The 22,262-nt window shown below is 43.9% G+C and overlaps 1 protein-coding gene and 1 long non-coding RNA gene across 2 annotated transcripts; one reads left to right on the forward strand and one right to left on the reverse strand.

Moving 5' to 3' along the window:
* Positions 1 to 1,384: 1,384 nt before the first annotated feature.
* On the reverse strand, positions 1,385 to 5,163 carry LOC138722368 (uncharacterized). Its single transcript, XR_011337690.1, has 3 exons — positions 4,753 to 5,163; positions 3,428 to 3,537; positions 1,385 to 2,193 (listed from the first exon to the last, which is right to left on the reverse strand). It is a non-coding gene; the product is annotated as an uncharacterized lncRNA (long non-coding RNA).
* An 11,608-nt stretch (positions 5,164 to 16,771) lies between these two features.
* On the forward strand, positions 16,772 to 19,493 carry FZD8 (frizzled class receptor 8). Its single transcript, XM_069859340.1, has one exon. It carries the CDS (start codon positions 16,841 to 16,843, stop codon positions 18,839 to 18,841), a length of 2,001 nt encoding a protein of 666 aa, XP_069715441.1. The 5' UTR covers positions 16,772 to 16,840; the 3' UTR covers positions 18,842 to 19,493.
* Positions 19,494 to 22,262: the final 2,769 nt, after the last annotated feature.

Raw genomic sequence — 22,262 nt, forward strand, 5'->3', positions numbered from 1 at the left:
AGACGAACAGGAGACAGAGATTACATACTATTCTTAGAGTTGCTCTGGAGGTTGTTCTTCAGAGTGATGTAAGCATAGACTATGATCTATCTCTGTGAACAGTGGTAAACCTGCATATGACTCCCTGCAGGATGAGGCCTACAGTTGATTTACACTAGAAAGGTTAATATAGAAATTTATACTAACAAGACTTCTCTTCCCAAGCAACTTACACCTATCCCTCAAGAGAAGTAAAATGTACAGGTAAAAGAACAGCTTCTGCACTGGGGTTTTTGCTGGCATAGCTATGTCAGCAAAAAAATCATATCCCTCCCTGACAGGTCTCCTTGATAACACTTTTAAGTGCAAACCAGGTATCAGTATTTCAGTTATGACAGAAAAACTTCTACAGTAGTCATGAGCTGAATATGTAGTGTTTCATGACCTGGAAAAGCCCTTGCTTCCAAGGGGGTCAAATCTCATGATCCTGTTTTCCACTAGCATAATTTCTCACAAGTACCGATTAATACAGTTATTAATATGGTGCTGTATCAACACATATAGACTAGGTGAAAATACTGTATCAGTCGACAAGGCACTTATATTCTGCATTCCCATCTAAAAAAATGTTCACTTACACTACCTTAAAGCCACAAAAAATTCAGTGCATGGGAAACACCAACAATTCCATGTAGTTTTTAGATTGGACTAAAAATAATTTTAAACCTATTAATCTCTTGATATTTCAGTTGGTTGCATTTGGCATTCAGAAGGATTTAGATGACTCTAAAAAGAGATTCTGTAGATTGAGTTCCCAGATGCATCTGATCATAAGACAAGATGACCCAAGTACAAACATATTTCATTTTAATCAGCATCAATAGGTATAAAGCTAATACTGGTTTGAGAGAAGCTAGATAGCTTTTAAATACAAGGTTCATAAGTATATACATAGACCTAGGATATGGCATTAAACAACATCCCCACAGCTGAGAAGAAGTAGGATTTCCAACACTGTACCCATTCCCAACATAGTTTACTGTCTTCTCATCACCTCCAGTTCAGTTGCTCTCTGATCCTATGAGATTATTTATGGAATATGTTTAGGCCTTGAACTGATGTGGCAATAAATAAGGCCCTTTGAAAGTACCCCTCACTGAGGTAGAAGAGCAAAGGCCATGGCTGTGGTTCCCCTGGGGTGTTCCCTGTCATCACAAGTGATGACACCCTGTGATAAAAATCAGCATGAATAAAACAAAGTTTTTCTAAGTACTTACACATACAACACACAGGGACATTGATTAGCCAAACAGCATGAACCTCTGAGCTACAAGGAAGAGTCAATCATATTACTTTAATTAATGTTCCTTTATTGAATATACATTAAGAAAACAGGTTTCACAAGCAAAAAGTAGTCTGATACGTAAGCACTTAAATCACAACTGCAAACTGTACCTCATTCCTAAAGCTTTTTTTCCAACTATTTTAGCCTTTTTTATAATCCAATAAGATTACTCATTGCCAGAACTGTGGCAAAACTGGGACTGTATGAGAACTATTCACTTACCACTAGCTGAGAAAAACACCAGAAACCAATTTATTCTCATAAATCAGTTTTATTCTTGCAACACTGAGGGAAAACAATTTTGCAATGAGGTAACAGCATCACAAAGCACTTGCTTTCTTCAATACTTACTTTATTCAGTGCCCTTCCAACATCCTCTCTTCTATCCATCTAACTGCACCATGCAAAAATAGTATCACCCTGGACACCAGGTCTTGACAGGGCAATATCGTCTTTCCCATGTAGTTGATGGCTTATGTACATTCAGCATCATGCACTCTTTGGTTTTCTCTGCCTAAGTCCATAAGCCACACACTGTCATCCCACTTAGGGGCTGCAAAACACTCCCTGCATTCTCCTCCTCATATAATTTTACTCTCCTTTTAAAATAGGAGTGTGCTACAATACCAATCATGTTGAAAGAATCAGGATCCCCCACCTCCATTCTTTCATCCTTTCCCTATTCCTCCAAGTCCTAGGAATTTTTTCTTTCCCTCACCACCCCCCTACAGCAGTTACTGACACTTGTCTAGCTCATCATTTGGGCTGCAGCAGAAGCCAACACCTCCAGGTGATTTTCTTTCTTCCAGCCACTTTCAGGTACGAGGATGCAGGGCAAAGGATCCCTCTCGGCAACGACTGCTGTGGTCCTGAGGAAAATGTGTTGCACAATCACATGAAAAAGATGCACGGCAATTGAAGGACAGTATATTTTACATAAGCATTCTTTAACATTAGGGTCTTTGTTTACATGTTTTCATTCCTTTCCACCTCTGCTACTCTTTAAGGAAAACTGGAAGTTAAAAGTCTAGGATGGGAACAAAATGTTATACTTTCATTATGTACTTCAGTTACAGATAACTTGTGTAGTGAACTAAAGAATGGAGAAGACAGATCACACACAGCCAGAAGAAAGATTTATTTATGCCCTCTACTACTAGTAGTTTCAGAAGATCGACTGGCACAGTCATTCCAGTGACAAAAGCATTAAACTGACATAAGGCTTTTCATTATTTAACTACTTGTGACGCATACCCCTAGCCCTACCCTTTTTGTCAGTCTAACAGAGTACAATTTGGCTGATATGCAACTTCCATATCGGGCATACACTGGTCAAAAACAGACTAAGTGGACAAAATAGTCAAATCCTTGTCAATTTTGAACCTTAATGATTCACTTTATAGCATCTTTACAAGGTAGCTAGTTCTATTATTATGAATAACGGTCTTATGTTTCATACACGTCCATGTGAGAGGCAAGCTAGTCACTGGAAATTAAGTGTGCTAGTGTCTTTATTAGGTACACAAAGTGTAAGAGCGGAAAGAGCTGAAAAGGAACAGACAGTCCAAAGAAATACAGGATAAAACTAGAAAGAAAAATATCCCCAAACTGAAGCATAATTAAGCATCCAAACTGCCAATTAACAGTAAATAGCCAATGAGGAACACATATGGAAGAATGAAGGGATATCTGGACAATTAAGAAGTTATATTGCAAGTAAGCTTTTTTCCACAGATAATTCCAAGGTATTTAGGCTCCTAAATTGTACTTAGGAACTTAAACTCCCACTCAGTTCCATAGTAAATTAGTCACCTCCACATCTCTTATGATTCAGACCCAAGGATTGCGACCATAAGGCATCAGTGTCCATGTCTCTTTGGTGCCTCTCTTGCTGTGTTAGGAAATCAGAATAATACTACAAATAAACTCTTGATGCAACAGTGACTCCAAACAAAACTCCCACTCTTCTATAAATACATGTAATATCCTATACATGGGCCCACTTAATGAGATCAAATAAAAGCATTGGAAGAGCAGCTATATTGTAGAAACACAGAGTATGGGGGAAGGGAATTTACAAGCAATTGCTTATCCTGAAACTACCTACAGATTCAGAAATTCCCTCTGTAAAGGTGCCAGCGTTTTTTCACACGCAACTGTCATGCACCATTTGCACTACCATAGAATCTACAAGCTCAGATTATGGATCAGTGCTACACAGATGCAAAACAAACAAAAAAAAATAGGCCTATACATCTGATCCAAGTCATGCAACCCAAATATTAGCCATAACACAGTTTTTAAAAAATTTTATTGGCTTAGAGTATCATCTATTGTAGTATTATCGTAAAATGCTCTTCATATTACAGTCAAACAGGCTCAGAAAGGAGAAATGCCTTCTTTGCATGCAATGTTTTTTAATATAGACAGCTAATGTATTCCATGTAAATTATTTTTTTAAATTGAAGAAATGGGAACCACTCCAGCAATTAAACTTTTTGAGAGCTTTCTGTTTTAAGCATGATATAATTTGTAACACATATTTCCATTATTAATAAGGCAAAAATTTACCCTCAAGGCAATAATTTACCCTTCCACACAGAAACCTTGTGTAAAGATACTTCACTGTTACCACACACAAAAACCAAACTTATGAGAAAGCAACAAAGGAAATTTGCATCCTTCAGGCAACTGGATACTAATATATTCATAGGGTAAACTATATTTTAATGAAGATATTCTCAGCAATACATGTGTTTATACTTCTTTTTTTCTTCACACTTGGGTTTTGTTTCATTTACGTCACCATGCACCTTGCAAGTTTAAAAAATGTATCATTTATTCATGACCTCTACTTTCTTTCAGACCTCCTAGGTTACACAGATGACCAGGTTAAAGAAAAATCAAGTGTTTTTTGTGATAACAGTGTTAAAACAAACCACATACTTTGTATTTCTCTTAGCTAAAGTAATAATAATTTAAAAAAAATACAACTCGGAACCCGATACTTACCTTTTTCCAGAATAAACTCTCATAATTAAACCCGTCACTTTTCCAAGTAGCTGACTATGTATTCCTGCACAGAGGGAGATTTATTTCACAGACATATTGACTTGGACAATAAACAAAGCAGAAATCCCTGACTAGAATTTACAGCTAAATTTAACCATGCATATTGTTAGTAAAATTTGCATATCTGTCTACCAACATTAAGAAAAAATAAAAATTGAATTTCAATTAATTTGGGCACTGCATGGCTTCGCAAGAAAAAAAATGAGACTTAAGATGTAATTTCCATACTTATTGAGACTGTATGTCAAAGAAAATCTGTGCAAAAACCCTCTAGTGCCGCCTTGATGAGATCTGAAAGATAACAGCTTACTAATAGCAAAGAAGCTTCTCCTTAACAAAGATGGTTTAAGTGGTACCTGTAAAATAGTGCTGAAGGGCCACTGAACTCTAGAAAACATTCACAGCACCTCTTATCTCTCTGTCCTTCAACTACAAAATATACAAAACAGATCAGTCAGCATTGGCTGCTTACAATTAAAGATGTTGGAAACTTCCACTGACATTTTTTCATTAATTTTTTTTTTCAGAACACTTCATTGCCACTAACCCTTCAAAGCCATGAGCCATCAGTAGCAAATATTCACTTTCTCATTTCTGATTTTTGTGTCTCTTTTCACAACATTTGGAACTCCTAGAGTTCTTAGAAATTGATTTAAAGGAATTAGGGTTTCTAATTCTTTTAAAACTAAGTTACCTTACCTGGGTCTGCCCATCCACAAAACTTTGACATTGGGATGCAGTTGTACCAGCATAAAATGTTCTAGATCAGCACACTTCCAAAACGAAGACAGCAAGTTATACTACTTGGCAATACTTTTCCAGTTGGTTGGTTGCTTTCTATTATTATTATTACTGTTGTTGCTTTTAAAAAAAAACCTGAAGCAGTTAATTTTTACTGGTAAAACTCTCTTATTAAATTATGAAAATGTTTACAGTACTACAGTGTGTACTTCATAGCTTCGATAATTGCATCTGCTCTGGGCAGAATTTCAAGGGCACCTGTAATCTATGCTCAGGTCTTTAGAATTTGGCTACTCCTCAGCTGGAGAATGGAGCAGGAATAAATGGCATTCTGGCAAAAGTGAGGAACTTGGTCCTTGCTTTAAGACATTACCTACACTTGACTGAGCAGAGGAGTAGCCTGCTCTTTCTTTTCTTAGGTGTCAGGTGAAACAAACACAAACATTAACACCAGAATGACAAGATTTCTAGCACCCCAGTGAGATGCACAGATCAGCAGTGCGCCTCCCAAAGCACTTCTAGCATACTTTGTCGACTTGGTCAGGAGATCTCCGAATCATGCTTCGAATTTTACCTGCAAATATAAACACAACTTTTTTCTTTTCTAATAAACAAGTTGTGCTGTGAGAGAGTACACTACAAGCACCAGCTCAAGCATTCAGGCTGTGGCTGTGAACAGCTTTATATCACCACAAGGTCTAACTGAGGTTGATGAAACTAGAATAGTATGTTTCCCTACAGATTAAGCCCTTGTGAGACCTGGGCGTTGCACCATTACATCAGATTTTTTGCAAAACATTGCACTCAGATATTGTGGGACACAGATAGCTGAGGAACAGGAGCTATCTTTTATTCTGCAAAAGGGCAATGAAAACTAGTTAAATGATCTCAGTGAAACAGAGCATTTACCTGGAAGTCACCAACAAGCTATCTGCATTCTGGACCAATCACAGCAAATCAAAAAAATGCAAGAAAATATGACTTCCAAAGAAGGAACCTCGAGATGCTGAAAGCTCACTGGGATATGCTCAGGACACTGAAGTCAATGGGAATCAAGGCCCACAATTCTCCACACACAAATTGCTAAGTAGGAAACCAAGACAGAATCAGGCACTGAAATTAATGAGTTAAAGATTAATTCACTTACACACTGTGTATGCATGGTCACCTCATGGGGGCCATCACCAGGAAAACAAGAGATCTTCTTAGAACTGTCTCTTCCTGAGGCTAATTAACAGATATGCTGACTGTAAATAAAAGCAGGAGGTGGCAAACAGAAAAGAATAGGAAGTTTGATGGGACTACCAACTGATGTTGTGTGTCAATAAACGTCAGTTGAAACTTAGATGCTGCTTTTGTGCTCTCTAATGGAAATGATTATTATCACATTATTCATCAGCCTAACCTAATCTCCATGTGCCATACTAGGGAAGATATTTTTGATCAATTCTACATCTGTTGATTACAAAATCAAGTATGTTGAAGTTATTTTGTTTTACATGCAGAATGAAGCAGCTTATTTAAAAGTGCAAATTATGATATTTGGCTTCACTACCCGTAAAAGTAATGACTTATGCCCCAATCCAAACTAGGGACCCTCATAAAAATACTGTGTGTTTCTAAAAAAAACCCAGTGAGATAGCACAAGTAGCTGTATAAAACAGAGAGGAGCCCGATACATGCAATGGCAATTAGGCTTTTTAAGCATAGAAACGCTTTTACAATTTACCCTCATAACTTCCTAAACCTGTAGAAGATATATCCCTTAACTCTCTTGAGTTTTGGCATAAGATATTTATATGTATTTTACCATAGCATTTTCTTTCACCAACTCTTTAACAAATTTTCTGCCAATAAAGGATTATCTGTAAGAAAAACAGTTTTCATAGTACTGAACATTGAAAAGATGGTGATATTCATTGTCCAGTCTCTGCCCTACACCCTCACAAGTTAACTTCCACTGCAAGATGGATTTTATTTGTTGTTTCCCAACTCCCTCTCCCATTTAAAGATCTGATTTGACAAAGCTTTTCTCAAGCAAGCAGACACTTTAAAGTAACCAGGATCACTGACATGAGGATAGAATATTTTGCATAAGAATGTTTTGCAGGATGTAATCTTCTCTTTTCCTTGAAGTTTAAGTACTTATTACCTATGACTTAAATGAAAATATAATAGTCTCGGTCCAATTACATGTGAACACATTTCTTTCACACCCAACTACTTCCCACAATTCTTCCACTTTCAAAAGAGTGGACAGATTTGGTAACTCTACTTGCTCCTCACTTCTTGACGCTATCATTAAGATTCAGATTAAGGCACACAGATTATGTGAGAGAGGCTGCATTATTCTCACTGTTCTTGATACACTTTAGATACAGCACTACAATCTCTCCTTTCAATTCACAAAATTTCTGAATTCATTTAAAAAGAATTTACATATTTTCACTGAATTTTTAGGGAAGCATAAGCATGATTTTTTTTGCTACTTTTTCTAACTAATGAGTTCTAATGTATCAAAATTTCTTTCTTACACAATGATTGAAGTAAAGCTAATACACCATGTAGCACTATTCTTCAAAAAGTATTTGGATTCCGCATATGAAGAGCTGGGAAGTGGTACCATAGGAGCTCACTTATACTTCAATATTGTGTTTTCCTTCCTCTGCCCTCTTTCCTGCCACAATTTTGGTATTACAATGATGAATCTCCTTCTTAACAACACTCAAGTTATTTTTTCATTTCAAACACTGTCTGGCCATTACTTTTTCTCGCAAATATTATTTTAAAATAGTTCTAAATAATAACAGGGAAATTACTGGTCATCTGCTGATAATGTATTATAATCAAATTCAGCTGAGAGAAATTTGAAGGAAAAACATATACTCTGTCATGAAAAGAAACAAAAGAGATCCTACCTATTCTGGCCAATATAGTTACCAAGTAAACTTCAATACACTGAGGCAAAACTAGCTATATCTACTTTCAGATAATTGTAAAAGTTCTGAAGACTTTATTAAAAATGTAGAAAAAAAATAGCTGCTGTTTTACAAACCTAAGCATATGCTCATTTAGAGATTTGATCGTTAATTCCTGTGAAGGCTAAAAAAAGCATAGTATTACTTAGCAGTCATGAAGCAATCTAAATTAAATTGCCATGAAAACAAAGTAAAAAATATCTGGAAAGATACCTCAGTAAGAGTGCTAAGATGCAAAACAAGCAATAAAGAGTAGCAATCAACTTTTGCTTAAGAAACACCACATGTTGCCAGTTGCTGATAGATTCTGGCTACAAACTGCATTCTAACACTGAACTAATGACAGAACATAACACATACTAAAACTAATGAGGTCATATTAACAGTTTTCCTCTCTGAATTTCAATATTCACTTTGTTTTCTCTTATTGTCTTAATGAAGTCCAGTGAACTAAAGGAGTCTTGCACTATGTTCTACCCACCAACTTTGGAAGAACACCCAAAAAGTCCTACAGTTACATTTGACATGGTAGTAGCAAATTCTTACTGCTACAAGAAGAAATTGAAAGAGAAATGGAAGCTGCAAAGCAAATAATAATTAAAGAAAACCACAACAGAAAGCCTAAGATTCCAGAATCACAACCTGTTCAGATAATTCTATGAAATTGTCTGTCCCCAAGCTCCTATCTTCTGCAATTGGCTTTCACTTTTCTTGGAAGGGGAAGTTTCATTTCTGATAATTTTGCTGAATTCTAGATTGCCAAAGCCCACACTTACTCATTTATGTTTACTTCTCTTTACTCAAGGTTGGTTATGCCAATTCACATTAAAGGTCTGCTTAGTTCAGTATCCCAATTCCAAAAGCAGCCATAAGTCAGAGCAAAGAGAAGAAAGCATAATCAAAGAAATCAAATACAGTATTTTTCCAGAATAACTCCCCAGCCTTCAGCTATATTCCATTCATTAATTTCTCAAACTGATGTGATTTACCTGTTAGCTTGCTCAATGGGTCTTCTCTTTTAAGCAGTTAGCCTACTACCCCTTAAACTCCCATAAATTGTTTGCATCCACAACATGGCAAAGGAAGGCTAGTTTGGGCAAAGGACTAAGAACAGTGATGCTATGTTCTGTGCATATCCAGTGTTACAGCTACTCACACATGCTGATTAAAATCCAGCCAAAATAAAAAAGATTGATACACCCCTAGAAAAAAACTTCGAGTCTGCATGCATCCCAGCAAGCTGAGTCCAGTGGGAACTAGCACTCTGAGCACAGTAAAATGCTGCAACAGCAAGGATTATAACAAGGTTGAATATAGCTGGAAAAGCAGGCGGATGTCATGAGTGAAAAAACAGACACCCTAACAAAAGCAGCAAAAAAAAATCTGGAAGTCTCCCTCAGTCCAACAACTGAATTTTGATCCAAGGAGGTTAAATGTAGGGTTTCTTGAAAATTTCCACTGCATCTACTTTTGATGGGAAATGAGGCTTTCAGCTAAATACTTTTTGGTTGGACTTTTTTTTTTTTTGGCATGCCTAAGAAAGTGCTTCTGCAAATATACTTTTCTTACCAAAAAGCCAAACTTACAGACCAAACCATTTTGATTGGAAATAAAAAACGTTATCCCCAAATGCCAGTGATCTGTGGCTTACCTTCTTTATGTGGCACATCTCCTCTATCAACTATACTTACCATTTAAATGACAACTCCCATAATAGATCACTTTGACGGATTTCCTACTGCCAGCACTACCTTCAAAGAGATGTCAAAGGTGGCAGGCCACCTCAGCCTTGCAGAACAGGACTAGCAGGCATCCAGATTAGAGTGATGGAGGAGGACTACAGTAATATTTTTCAAATCAAAAAGTTCTAATTTTCAGGCAAAGCCTTCCAGTCCTCTGAATTCTGTCAAAACACGTAGTTTTTCCTGGAAAATTGAGACAAAAGTGCAAAAAAGCACTGCATTTTTAATCAAAAATTAATGCAGGAAATTTCGTAAGTCAAGTCATTAATTTGCAGATTCAAACCTGACATCTGTATTGATCCATACCAAATCAGAAAAGCTTTGAACAGCAGTAAAAGGTTTCAAAATTTCTATAGCAGTCCTGTTAGCAGACTGTTCAAAAGCCAAGTAGCTAAAACCAATAAGGTCTCATTAAATGGGATAAATTAATGAATGAGCCCTAAGCTATAGCAGACCAACTAGCCTAACTTAGAAAAGCAAAGGATGAAGATAAGATTCAAGCAAGGGCTACACTTACTAGGTAAGTAATCGCTAATACAAAAAAAAGACCTACATAGCAAAACTGACAAAGTGGCAAGAAATTGAGATACATCCCTCCTTTTCAGGGCTGTCTAATTCACCAGAATGAATACATTTCATAGGGCTAATGCAATAAAAAGTGACAGTAACAGATATACTATTATGTTTTTTATCACCTCTTTTCTTGAAACCTCACAATCCACTGGAAGAACTGAAAGCCTCTCATCGAGATACAGGCCCTGACCAGACCAAGACAGTGAAAGTACCCAGCTAACACTACCAGGGACAACGTTGGACCTAGATTTCTAATGCCTATCACTTCCCTTATGACTATTTTCTGCCATAAGACTGTGTGCCCCCGCCTCAAAGGCAAGGTGAACGTGTATATATATAAAAGACAATAAATAATCAAGACTGTATCTTTTGTAGCACTGTTGTGAGCCCACAAAAGACAACTGCAAAAAAATCTCTTACCAATGGGGTACTATTTTCTTTTCCCCAACTACACACACAGAGGACTATTACTGCTATCATAAGCACCAAGTACGAACCAAAAAAATTCAACAGGACTGGAAAAGGAGTATCCTTATTAAAAGCTCAGCAGGTAAAATGAAAGGAAGGATATTTTGCTGTTACAGTTTAAGTTCCTCTCAACACCTTGCTTTTCAATCACACCACTCTTTTACTAAAATAAAAACAGAAATAGAATTTTAAGAGTGAATTTCTACTAAGACTAGGCAGCTGTGAGTTCCCTATATGCAGTTCTAAACACTGCCTAATGCTGATTCCCTGCACAGAGTTAAACATCTTTGACTGTATCATGTTTTAAAGTGAAAAGTGCTAACACGACTCATCATTCTCAAGGCAAATTTATCCATCAAAATTAGTGCAAGCCCAAGCCTGCTGTTCTCATTCATAGTTGTAATCACCAGCCATTTACGTGTCGTCCCAGCAAAATTAGCACAGTGAAGGATTAGTCAGGATCTAAACGTAGAATTAAAAAAAAATGGCATAAAGTAAGTGAAATACAAAGAATAAAAATTCAAAATTAGTCATGAAATATATGTTCATTATTTCCATTTTAACTCCAGGGCAATGAGTAATTTTAGTAAGAATTTCTCAGTGTGATTTTTATCCTTTGGTATTTTAGAAATTATTACCGTGCGTCCTCCATCAAAAGTTGGGCTAGAAAAGAGTAAAACTTAAAAAATGCCCAGTTCAAACATGCATGCAAAAAAATGATTCCTTTAAATGATGTTATTATTGACTTACAAGCTGCAAAAACTCATGTCAGAATTTATGAGTAATTTTGTATTGTTCAAGGACTTAATGACACACATTCCTCTTCAAATCACTTATACAAAATTTCTCTTTCTCATACCTGGCTTTATCCTTATACATGTCTTTCAACACAAAGTGTCATTTTTTCATCCCATTCCCTTCTTACTCATAAGTGCATCACCTCATTAATTTCTCATTTAATTTACAGCATGTAAGAGGCTATACACATAGTACTGCCTCCGTATAATTTATACAAAAGTTACTAAGTCAAAGTGGGCTACCCTGCCTAATCTTGTCTCTGCAACAACTCAGACAGCCCACACTAGCCTACTGCAGATGGGGCATCCTTAGCTCAAGGCCTTTAGTATCAACTTCTTTCATTGTTTCCTTCCACCAGGCTGGATCAGCTAGTAGAGAACTGCACGCAGGCTGGGCTAGATTTCTTGCAAGAAGTTTCATGGCTTCTTACAGTGTGGCAGCTAAGCTGTCCCTACTCTGACTTACAGTAGATGAGAAAAGCCAGCTCCCCAGCTTTTCTGTTGTGGTTCTTCCTTTTCTCCTGTCAGCCCTGATACTCAGAGTTGATAAGAATTACTTGTGCTATTATCCTGTCTGCTATCACCCAATCCTAATATAGATGCCACAAAGCTAAGTAGGTCAAGTGAGTAGATAGAGCCCCCTTAATTCCTCCAGTAGATCTGACATCAAAAACCAGACACATGCAGACCATACCATCTTAAGGCAAGACTGTAATTTTTATTTGGAAGCTGCCCATCACAGATGGCTATGGCTCAGTCAGGTGTCAATGCAGTAGCACTGGATATTCACCAGAAGCTTTGCAGGGGTTTATATCCAACTTGTTAAAACTGAGGTCTCCAAAACTTAAGACTGACACTTCCCAACCCGTGCTGAGAGTATCAGTGGTGCCATTTGACCGTATTTGAGTATTAGCAACATTTTGATGGAGCACGGAGAGAGAATCACAAATATGATCACAGCAGTCACTGGCATTAGAGGTCTGGGCAGGCTTTGACTTCTACACAAGCTTTGAGCGTGTATGCTGTCATATTACACCCAGAGATCAAACTTCTTGCCAGCCTGGATCCACATAACCTCCAGGTATTCAAGGGTATATTTACACATTAATGTTCTAGCAGTTACCAGAAAGTAAATTAATGATTACCTGGGCAATCAGAAGAAAACACTACTCACTGTGTCCATACCTACTTAATGTGGTTAGCTCTTTAACTTCGTATTTGTATTATTCTTCAAATGTGGTGACAATGAATCAACAGACTGCGTGTGAAACATCACACCATGAGGTATTACAATCTGTAGCACCGGTAAATTATAAATAAAGTTTGCTAAATAATGGGCAAAACCTAAAAAATAATAGTTAAGAAAATGAAAAATAGTCCCCTCAAGAACTCTTACTTACTTTCACAGTCTTTATTATGTGTCAATGCTACTTAGTTTAGGGTTTATTTTTGTGAAGATAAAAATAGCTATCAAAATATAAGATATACATGCCCATTGTACTCTCCCATCCACATTTCTTTGCAGGTTTCACAGTGTTGGATTTTTACTCATAGTTTCTGCTTTTCAGACTTGCAGAAGTACAAATCAGTGTGCTCCTTCACACGTTTGAACTGCCCATCATGTTGCTCAGTTCTGGGCTACATGTGGCACACGAGAAAAGGATGGATTGAAGAAAAAAAAATTTTTAATTAGTACTTTTTAGGGAAAAGCTGAACACAGTAAGATGCCACAACTCCACCTTACGCTATCTACTAACTTGCCTGTAAAAACAGGCTTTCTTCCTGCTCCCATTCACCCTCTCCTCAGAAAGTTCCACAGTTTCTAGTTTCAAAGCATTGTTCAATGTATTGTCCATGCAAAGTTCCCAATGTCTTGTCGCTAACCAGTATTTGTGCAGTCTCTGGATGAAGCTCGGTGGCCTGCCATAGGAAGGAGATCTGCCTAGACAGCCCCTCATGGGTTTAATCCATGAAATTACTGCCTTCAGTCAAAGCTGCATTCTAAGAAGATTATTTGAACAATTTCCATGGACTGAGTTCTTCTTTTCAAACATTTTTAAAAAAGCACCATTCCTTGACCTATCTAGTACAGGCAACGCCATACTAAAATCTACCAGAGAACATTAGGTGGGAATTAACAAGCAATGTTTGTAAACTAAACACCTTTATTTTTAAATAAACAAAATACCATTGTAAATCCTAGATTTTAAGTGGCATTTTTCTTCCCAATTAAAAATAAATAAGTAAATCAAGAGCCAATTTACTAATCTTGACGTAAAATGCTTTGTAGTAACCAACACCTGGTTTGATGTGATCCATATAATCCCAAATGCTAAGCCTGAGATGCACACAAAAATTAAGCTTATATTAGAGAGGCCAGTGGCAAACCTAAATATTTGAACAAAAGAGGCATGAATATCTGGGGCAACGAAGACTTGTAGAAGCATTAGCTACTTGTTGTAAAATCTATAGGTTCGCAAAAGGTTGTAGTATCCATAACATTCTTGCCAGGTCTATATTTCTACATGATTTGATGACCAGGCACCAGTTTTGAAATCCCTGTAAAAAGTGCTCTAAAATCATCTGTATTGCTACAGCAAAGCTCAGCTTTTCAGAAAAAAACAGCTGCTGTATTTTCTGGAATAAACACACAAGCCATTTTAGAGACTTGACCCTTGATTCCTTCACTTCACCACTTCTACTGACTTCGGTGAAGTCTCAGTATATGAGGAACACACAATGGGCTGTGACTCCACAGCCTTGAGCTATCCAGGCTGCTCTTCAGCCTCAGAAAACAAAGCAACCTCCTCACAGCTGTACTGTTTTATGTACCTGAAAGACAATTTCAAAAATTGTCACGGTCTTACTAGGGAATTTGGATATGCAGTCATTACAAAATTGCCATAAAGTTCCATATAACCAATTTCATCATTACTTAGTTGCTTCAAGACACTCGGTATCTTTGTGCTGCATCTCTTTTCGAGCTCTAAGAACACTAGTAGGATGCTAAGAATGAAGCCAAATGCACTGCTGAGAAACTTTCTCTTATTTCTAGGAGAGTTTCAGTGTAATTCTAAACTGCAGCATTCAGCATGTCTCTTGAGTTTCCTTGATGAAATATTGCAATGGAAATTTTACAGCATCTGTGTTGCTTTTGGAAGCCATCACCTCACATCTGCTGTCTCTGTAGCATACAGCTTAAGTTCAGCGTAAAAAGGTGCTTTGTAATAAGCAACAGGAGCACGGACAGAGCGGTAATTTACTGACTCCCCCCCGCTCTCGGGACCAGGCTCGCTTGGTTTCACATTCTGTGGAGATTTTTAAATAAGGCTCTCTTCAAGCAGCCAACAGCACAGCAGTCGCTTCTGAAAACGGAGCATCGCATCCAGGGCTGGAAGGAGACTTTTTACACCTCTGTCAATCAGGGAGCGCTCAGCCAAACGACGGCTCTTTCATTCCGTTTTCTTCACTGGGCACTGTTCAACCTCCTAACACTTTTCAATAAGGTACTGACTAAACCATCGCTAAAACTTTCGGGAAAAGTTCCGATTTTGACCAGAAACAGCAGTTGGGCTGGTGTCGCAGCCCGGGACGCGCAAGACGGAGGAGCCAAACCTTCCCTGGGCTGGGGCGAGGGGGGCTGCAAACCACTGCGGCGCTTACACGGCAAACGCGTTTATCGCCCCGTTATCGCCCGTTTCCTCCTGGCGGGGGGACCCCCGTGTCTATTTAAACGGAGGGGCGGGGGCGGAGAGGACCCCAACCGCGCAGCCAACAAACTCGGGACCGCTCCGCCGCTCCCGCCTCGTCACGGGATTTCACGTCGCCGCAAGACAAACCCCGCCGCGCCACCGGCTCCCCGAGCGGCGTGTTCCCGAGATTACAGTCATTACGGCCCCAGCGGGAGCTCCCCCCGAGCGCGAAGCGCAACAGCGCGTCGATTAACAAACAAACGCCCCGTCCCGGGCGGACGACAAACCCCCCGGGGCGGCCCCGCGGCACCCGCCGAGCGGGGGGAGGAGGGGGGTCCGCCGGCCCCTCGAGCCGCGCCGCAAGCGCCCCGGGGACCCGCGTTTTATTAAATTCCCTTCCCTGCCCCTTCGCCTTAGCCGCGGCCCCTAGGACGACGCCAGCGCCGCGTTTCGGAGTCCGCGCGGGGCAACTCGCCGGGGAGCCGGGCTGAGCGCCGGCCGAACCGCCGCTCGGGGCCACCGGGTCCCCAGCGCACACCGAAACGGGGCCGCGGCGTTTGCGCTGCTCGGACCGGCGGAGGCTAAGCAGAACCCCCGCCGCCCCGCCCCGGCTACCGAACGTTTGCTAGAAAACCCTTTCCGAGCGGACGGCGACTCGCCCGGCAGCCCCCCCGCACCCGACAGGGCGCGCTCTCCCGGCTGGCACCGCACTTGTCCCTGCGGGCGGGAGCCCGGACCCGGGGGTGAAAGCCGGCCCCACCGCCCCCCTCGCGGCTCAGCCGAGCTCCGGGGCACCCGCCGCGCCGGCGGCTCCACCTTAAGGAGGGCCGGGCCGGGCCCCCCCGCACCGCCCCGCGCCCCGCCGATTGGCGGCCGAGGCGTTGGGGGCGGGGCCCGGCGGGGCGCTATAAATATTCATGAGCGCGCGGCGGCCCGAGCGGCGCTGCCGGGGCCGGGGAGCGAGAAGTTACGCGGAGGCGCCGCCGCGCTCGCCCCGCGACTCGGGGGTCGCGATCGCCGCCGGGGCGCCCGGCGAGGAGCGGCCGGCGGCTCGTCGTCGAGGATCCGCGGCGCTCGGAGCCGCTCCGCCGCCCGGGGCGGTGGGAAACCCGGCGCCGGGGGGGACGCCGCCCGGTGCCCGGGGCGCCTCGGCCATCTTGACCGCGAAACTTCTCCGGCGCCGCGGGAGCGGCCGCCCGCGCAGCCCAGCCCCGCGAGGAGCGATGCGACGGCGGCTGAGGGGCCTCCCCTGAGCGGCCCCCCGCCCCGCCGCCACCGCCGCCCCGCGGGGGCTACCCCTCGCCGGGTGCCCGCGGGGCCGCCTCTCCCCGCCTCGGGCGACGGAGCCGCCGGTGCTCGCGGCCGGCACGGAGGGGTAGCGGGGCCGGGGCGGCGCCGCGCGGGACGGGAGAGGAGCCGGGGCTGCCGCCGCCCCCCCGCGCCGCCGCCGAGCATGGAGTGGAGTTACCTGTTGGAAATGGTCTCGCTGCTCGCCGCGCTGTCCCTGCTGCACCGCGCGGGCTGCGCCGCCGCCTCGGCCGCCGCCGCCGCCGCTTCCTCCTCCTCCTCGGCCAAGGAGCTGTCCTGCCAGGAGATCACCGTCCCGCTCTGCAAGGGCATCGGCTACAACTACACCTACATGCCCAACCAGTTCAACCACGACACGCAGGATGAGGCCGGGCTGGAGGTGCACCAGTTCTGGCCGCTGGTGGAGATCCAATGCTCCAGCGACCTGCGGTTCTTCTTGTGCAGCATGTACACCCCCATCTGCCTGGAGGACTACAAGAAGCCGCTGCCGCCCTGCCGCAGCGTCTGCGAGCGGGCCAAGGCCGGCTGCGCCCCGCTCATGCGCCAGTACGGCTTCGCCTGGCCCGATAGGATGCGCTGCGACCGCCTCCCCGAGCAGGGCAGCCCGGACACGCTCTGCATGGACTACAACCGCACGGACCTCACCACGGCCGCCCCGCCGCCCGCCAAGCCCCCGCCCCGCGGATCCAAGCCCGGCGGCCCCGCCAAGGCGCCGCCCGCCGCCGCGCCGCCGCCCGAGCCCCCGCGCAAGCCGCTGCCGCCGCCCTGCGAGCCGGGCTGCCAGTGCCGGGCGCCCATGGTGTCGGTGTCGAGTGAGCGACACCCGCTCTACAACCGCGTCAAGACGGGGCAGATCGCCAACTGCGCGCTGCCCTGCCACAACCCCTACTTCAGCCCCGACGAGCGCGCCTTCACCGCCTTCTGGATCGGGCTGTGGTCCGTGCTCTGCTTCCTCTCCACCTTCGCCACCGTCTCCACCTTCCTCATCGACATGGAGCGCTTCAAGTACCCCGAGCGCCCCATCATCTTCCTGGCCGCCTGCTACCTCTTCGTGTCGCTGGGCTACCTGGTGCGGCTGGTGGCCGGGCACGAGAAGGTGGCGTGCAGCGGCGGCGCGGCGGCGGGCGGCGCGGGGCCCGGCGCGGCGGGGGCGGGCGGCGGCGCGGGGGCGGCCGCGGGGGGGCGCGGGGCGGCGGGCGGCGCGGCCGAGCTGCAGCCGGAGCTGGCGGTGGCCGAGCACGTGCGGTACGAGAGCACCGGCCCGGCGCTGTGCACCGTGGTCTTCCTGCTCGTCTACTTCTTCGGCATGGCCAGCTCCATCTGGTGGGTCATCCTCTCCCTCACCTGGTTTCTCGCCGCCGGCATGAAGTGGGGCAACGAGGCCATCGCCGGCTACGCGCAGTATTTCCACCTGGCCGCCTGGCTGCTCCCCAGCGTCAAGTCCATCGCCGTGCTGGCGCTCAGCTCCGTGGACGGGGACCCCGTGGCCGGCATCTGCTACGTGGGCAACCAGAGCCTGGAAAACTTACGGGGCTTCGTGCTGGCGCCCCTGCTCATCTACTTGGCCATCGGCTCCATGTTCCTGCTGGCCGGCTTCGTCTCGCTCTTCCGCATCCGCAGCGTCATTAAGCAGCAGGGGGGCCCCACGAAGACCCACAAGCTGGAGAAGCTGATGATACGCCTGGGCCTCTTCACCGTGCTCTACACCGTGCCGGCCGCCAGCGTGGTCGCCTGCCTCTTCTACGAGCAGCACAACCGGCCTCGCTGGGAGGCCACGCACAACTGCCCCTGCCTGCGCGACCAGCAGCCCGATCAGGCCCGCCGCCCCGACTACGCCGTCTTCATGCTCAAGTACTTCATGTGCCTGGTAGTGGGCATCACTTCTGGCGTTTGGGTCTGGTCCGGCAAGACCCTTGAGTCCTGGCGGGCCCTGTGCACCCGCTGCTGCTGGGCCAGCAAAGGTGCCGCTGTGGCCGGGGGCGCGGGCACCGGGGCGGCTGGGCAGGCGGCGATCGCCGCGGCAGGAGGACTCGGGGCCGGGGGTGGGGGCTCCCTCTACAGCGATGTGAGCACCGGCCTGACGTGGAGGTCGGGCACCGCCAGCTCTGTCTCCTACCCCAAGCAAATGCCCCTGTCTCAAGTGTGAGGAGGGGGAAAGAGGCCAAAGGTTAGGGAATGAGGGACACTGGCCTGCCTAAAATGCACCCCCCACCCCCCCCCACTGTTTGGTGCCATTAATGAACCCCTAATGGTCCTTATTAGCCGCGGCTTGTATAGAACAATGCAGCTGGCAGAGGCCCCAGGCTCCGGCCCCCTCCTCCTTCCCCTCCATTCATATGCAGGGAGCATGTACTTCAAGGAGCCAGCTTATTGTTTTGCTGGCAGAGGAGGGTAGAGGCTCACCCTTCTCTTGAAGAGGGCAAGGCGCTGCGGCTTCTGGTTCACTGTGGACTAACAGCAGCTCTTTACTGACGGGAGGGTCTTCTTGCCCCCCATCCTGAGGTGGGAGTCTGCTGGGACTGCAGGTTTTTTGGGATACTGATGACCAGGCAAATGCCTTACAATACAGACTGAATCAAAACATGTCTTAATTATACACCCCAGCTAAATACGGGTTTCGTACATTAAAAGATGTATTTATATAATTATTTGTTACCTTGTACAGATGTGTAAAATATGTATATATCCAAAGGTATACAGTCTGTAAATTTTTTTTTGTACAAAGGTGTAGAGGCTACCCCTGTAAGAACAAATATGAGTATTCTATTTTGTCAATAAAAGTGACTTTTGATAAATTACTTTTTCAAGCTTTTCTCCTACTCCTGCTCTGGTTACTCTAACTGCTGTTGTTTTAGGTGGTTTTATGAACTATGAACTGTATTCATGCTCCAGTCATAATTGCATAATACATGGTTCCCTGTCTTAAAGCAGTGAGATAGGTAGGCACAAGGAAAACAAGTCATTCAACAAGTTGTTCTGAAAAAGTGTTTGCCAAAACTGGGAGGTGCCTTCCCATAGTTCTCTTCTGCTTTTTGAAAGATGACAGTGTCTTCAAGCTGAGCCTTCACAAAAGAGTCCTCTCACGTGGCATGTTAAAGTATCCTTTGAAAATGGGTGTTATTTTAGGAATGTGCGCACACACCTCTTGTATCTGTTGTCTACTTACTTCTGTAAGCACCTGCTTTTCTGGGGATGTATATTGAGGTGTAAAAGGTTAATGTTTTAAAATCATAGATTATGCACGGGGTGGAATAGCAAGTTGAGATTTGTTAGATCAATCCCTCCTTAACAGATTAAACTAACATCTTAACCTTTCATACTTAGCTTTTGTATATCAAATATGGTTCTTTTTCAAGAGAAAAGGTATTGTTCTTCTGTCAGGACTAAGCTAATTTATTTGAGCAGAAGGCTGTTGAATTAACAGAAGAATGCTTTGGCAATTGTTGAACTTTTTACCTGTCTGCCCAGTGGCTCAGAACATCATTCCTTTAAGAGGAGCTAAATGAATAGGGTTAATCTGTAGGGAACTTGGTTTCTTTTGAGTTTGGGAAAACTTTGATCTTTTCTCTTCACCAAACGTGATGTATAGTCTGAAGTTTCTTTCCCTGCTGCCTGGTTCCTCTTGTTGCAGACCAATTGGCCACCACGGAGCCTTAAAGTTCTTCAATTAAAGGGACGTGGGACTATTTTTTTTTTTTTTTAAGAGGAAGACTTGTAACAGTGAACACCAGAGGGAAAAGGGAGAACAGCCTTTTAAACAGCTTTTCCCTGCATTGTTAGCCAGACTGCAGGCAGCAAGGCATGGCTTGGAGCATTATAGAAAAGAGCTGTGAATGCCCTACAGGTGGTCTGCTCACATAATCTCCCCAATTTAAAACATTTTCCTTTACAGGACAATTGCATTTAAAAACTCCCTTCTCTTTTGCTCCTAATTGAACCAAAGAACAACTACAAGATTTTCTTTGAAAACTGAGTGTCTAAAAAAATTTTAAATCCATTAACTATATTCTAATCTGTCTTCTAAAATAGGATTGCTCAGAATAACAGGAGTAAAAACTGCATTAGACATTATTCCAGATATTTTTATGCCTTCTGCTTATACTCTATCAAATTAGCAATCATTTAAAAGCAATTGGTTAGGTTGTGTGCTAGCAGTGAAAAGATAGCCCCAGGTCCCTTATTAACCTGTCAGTCATGATAAGAGATGGGCAGCTACCTTGCTAATGACACAGATATCAATCATGATTTGTGGGAAAAAACATGTTCCATTGAGCACTGACGTGATTATTGGTGTCCCTTTCAAAGATCCCATAACTTAATAGACTCCCCCACTTCTACAAAGTTACAGGGATCACAAAAAGGAGGAATTTAAAGTGCCAATCTCTAGCTCCCTGGAGGGAAAAATAATTTTAACTTCTCAAATGCAAAGGACATTCACTAGGGTTGATGTGTGGTGCCTATTTATACACCAATTGACCAGGACCAGAACATCCACAGACCTTTAATTTGAAAAGGCCTCGGCATTTTCCTGTATTTCTGGAAGCATTTTTTTAACAGTTGTTGAAACATTTAAATCAACATGCCAATTTTCCATGCTGTCAGTGGGGCTGAGGTAGAGGTCTTCTTCCTGCTGGGAAGGTCCCACAGATGGAAACACAATCACTTCTTCAGATTAAGATCTGTGTTCCTTCCCCTGCAGTGGATCCTATGACTGAGAGAAGGTACAGCCACCACTATTCTGTGAGAATTTATTTAGGTAGCTCTCGAGAAGACTGCTGACATAGGTTGCTAGTGCTGAGATAAAAGCATTTCTAGTAAAAGATAGGAAGTAGCTTCACTTGCCCTGGAATGAGCTAAGAGGTGCTGCAGGTGGAGTTAGTCTCGGAGACAGTTATGCTAGGAAGATGCTTGCTCTGGCTTTGGAAGTGACTGAGTAATAATGTAAAGGTTAAACAAATAAAACTGAGGCAAAATTCAAGTCCCTGGAAACATAGACCTGGGGTGCAGAGCAGGAGTAGAGTACTCTGGGCATCACTGCTGACGTAGGCTTACCCGTGGGCAGGGTCAGCACTCACACATCCCAGCAACCACACCAGCTCTGGAGAGTTAGGGGAGAGTTTTATTATCGCTGATGTGGCTCCATAGCACAACCTACGTAACAAGATTTGGAGAGCTGGATAGATGGCAACTAAGAGCATCCTATAGCTCGCAGAAAGGTCTAAACTGCCTGCTCCGTTCAGGAGAGTGACTAAGCTAGCGGAGAAACATGGTTCAGGATTTTTTTTTGTCTTTTCTAGTAAGCAACATGGCTTTAGAGTGTTCCCGTTCTTTCCAGGACCCCTCCCTGCTTTGTGTATTCCTGCTTCAAAAGAAGATCCTTTTTATTATTCTCTTTCAGCTGTAATGACTGAATAATGCTGAGGTCTCCAAAGGAGCTGGCCCAGCTGCTGGTGGACCCTTTAAAAAGAGGCAGAGTGGTGCAGGTGTGCTGTGGAGCCCTCAGGAGGGACGCCACCCCTCCCCTGGGCCCTGCTGCTGAGTCCCAGGGAGCTACCTGGAAATGTCCT

This window comes from Phaenicophaeus curvirostris, chromosome 6 (assembly GCF_032191515.1).
Source record: "Phaenicophaeus curvirostris isolate KB17595 chromosome 6, BPBGC_Pcur_1.0, whole genome shotgun sequence".
Lineage (NCBI taxonomy): Eukaryota > Metazoa > Chordata > Aves > Cuculiformes > Cuculidae > Phaenicophaeus > Phaenicophaeus curvirostris.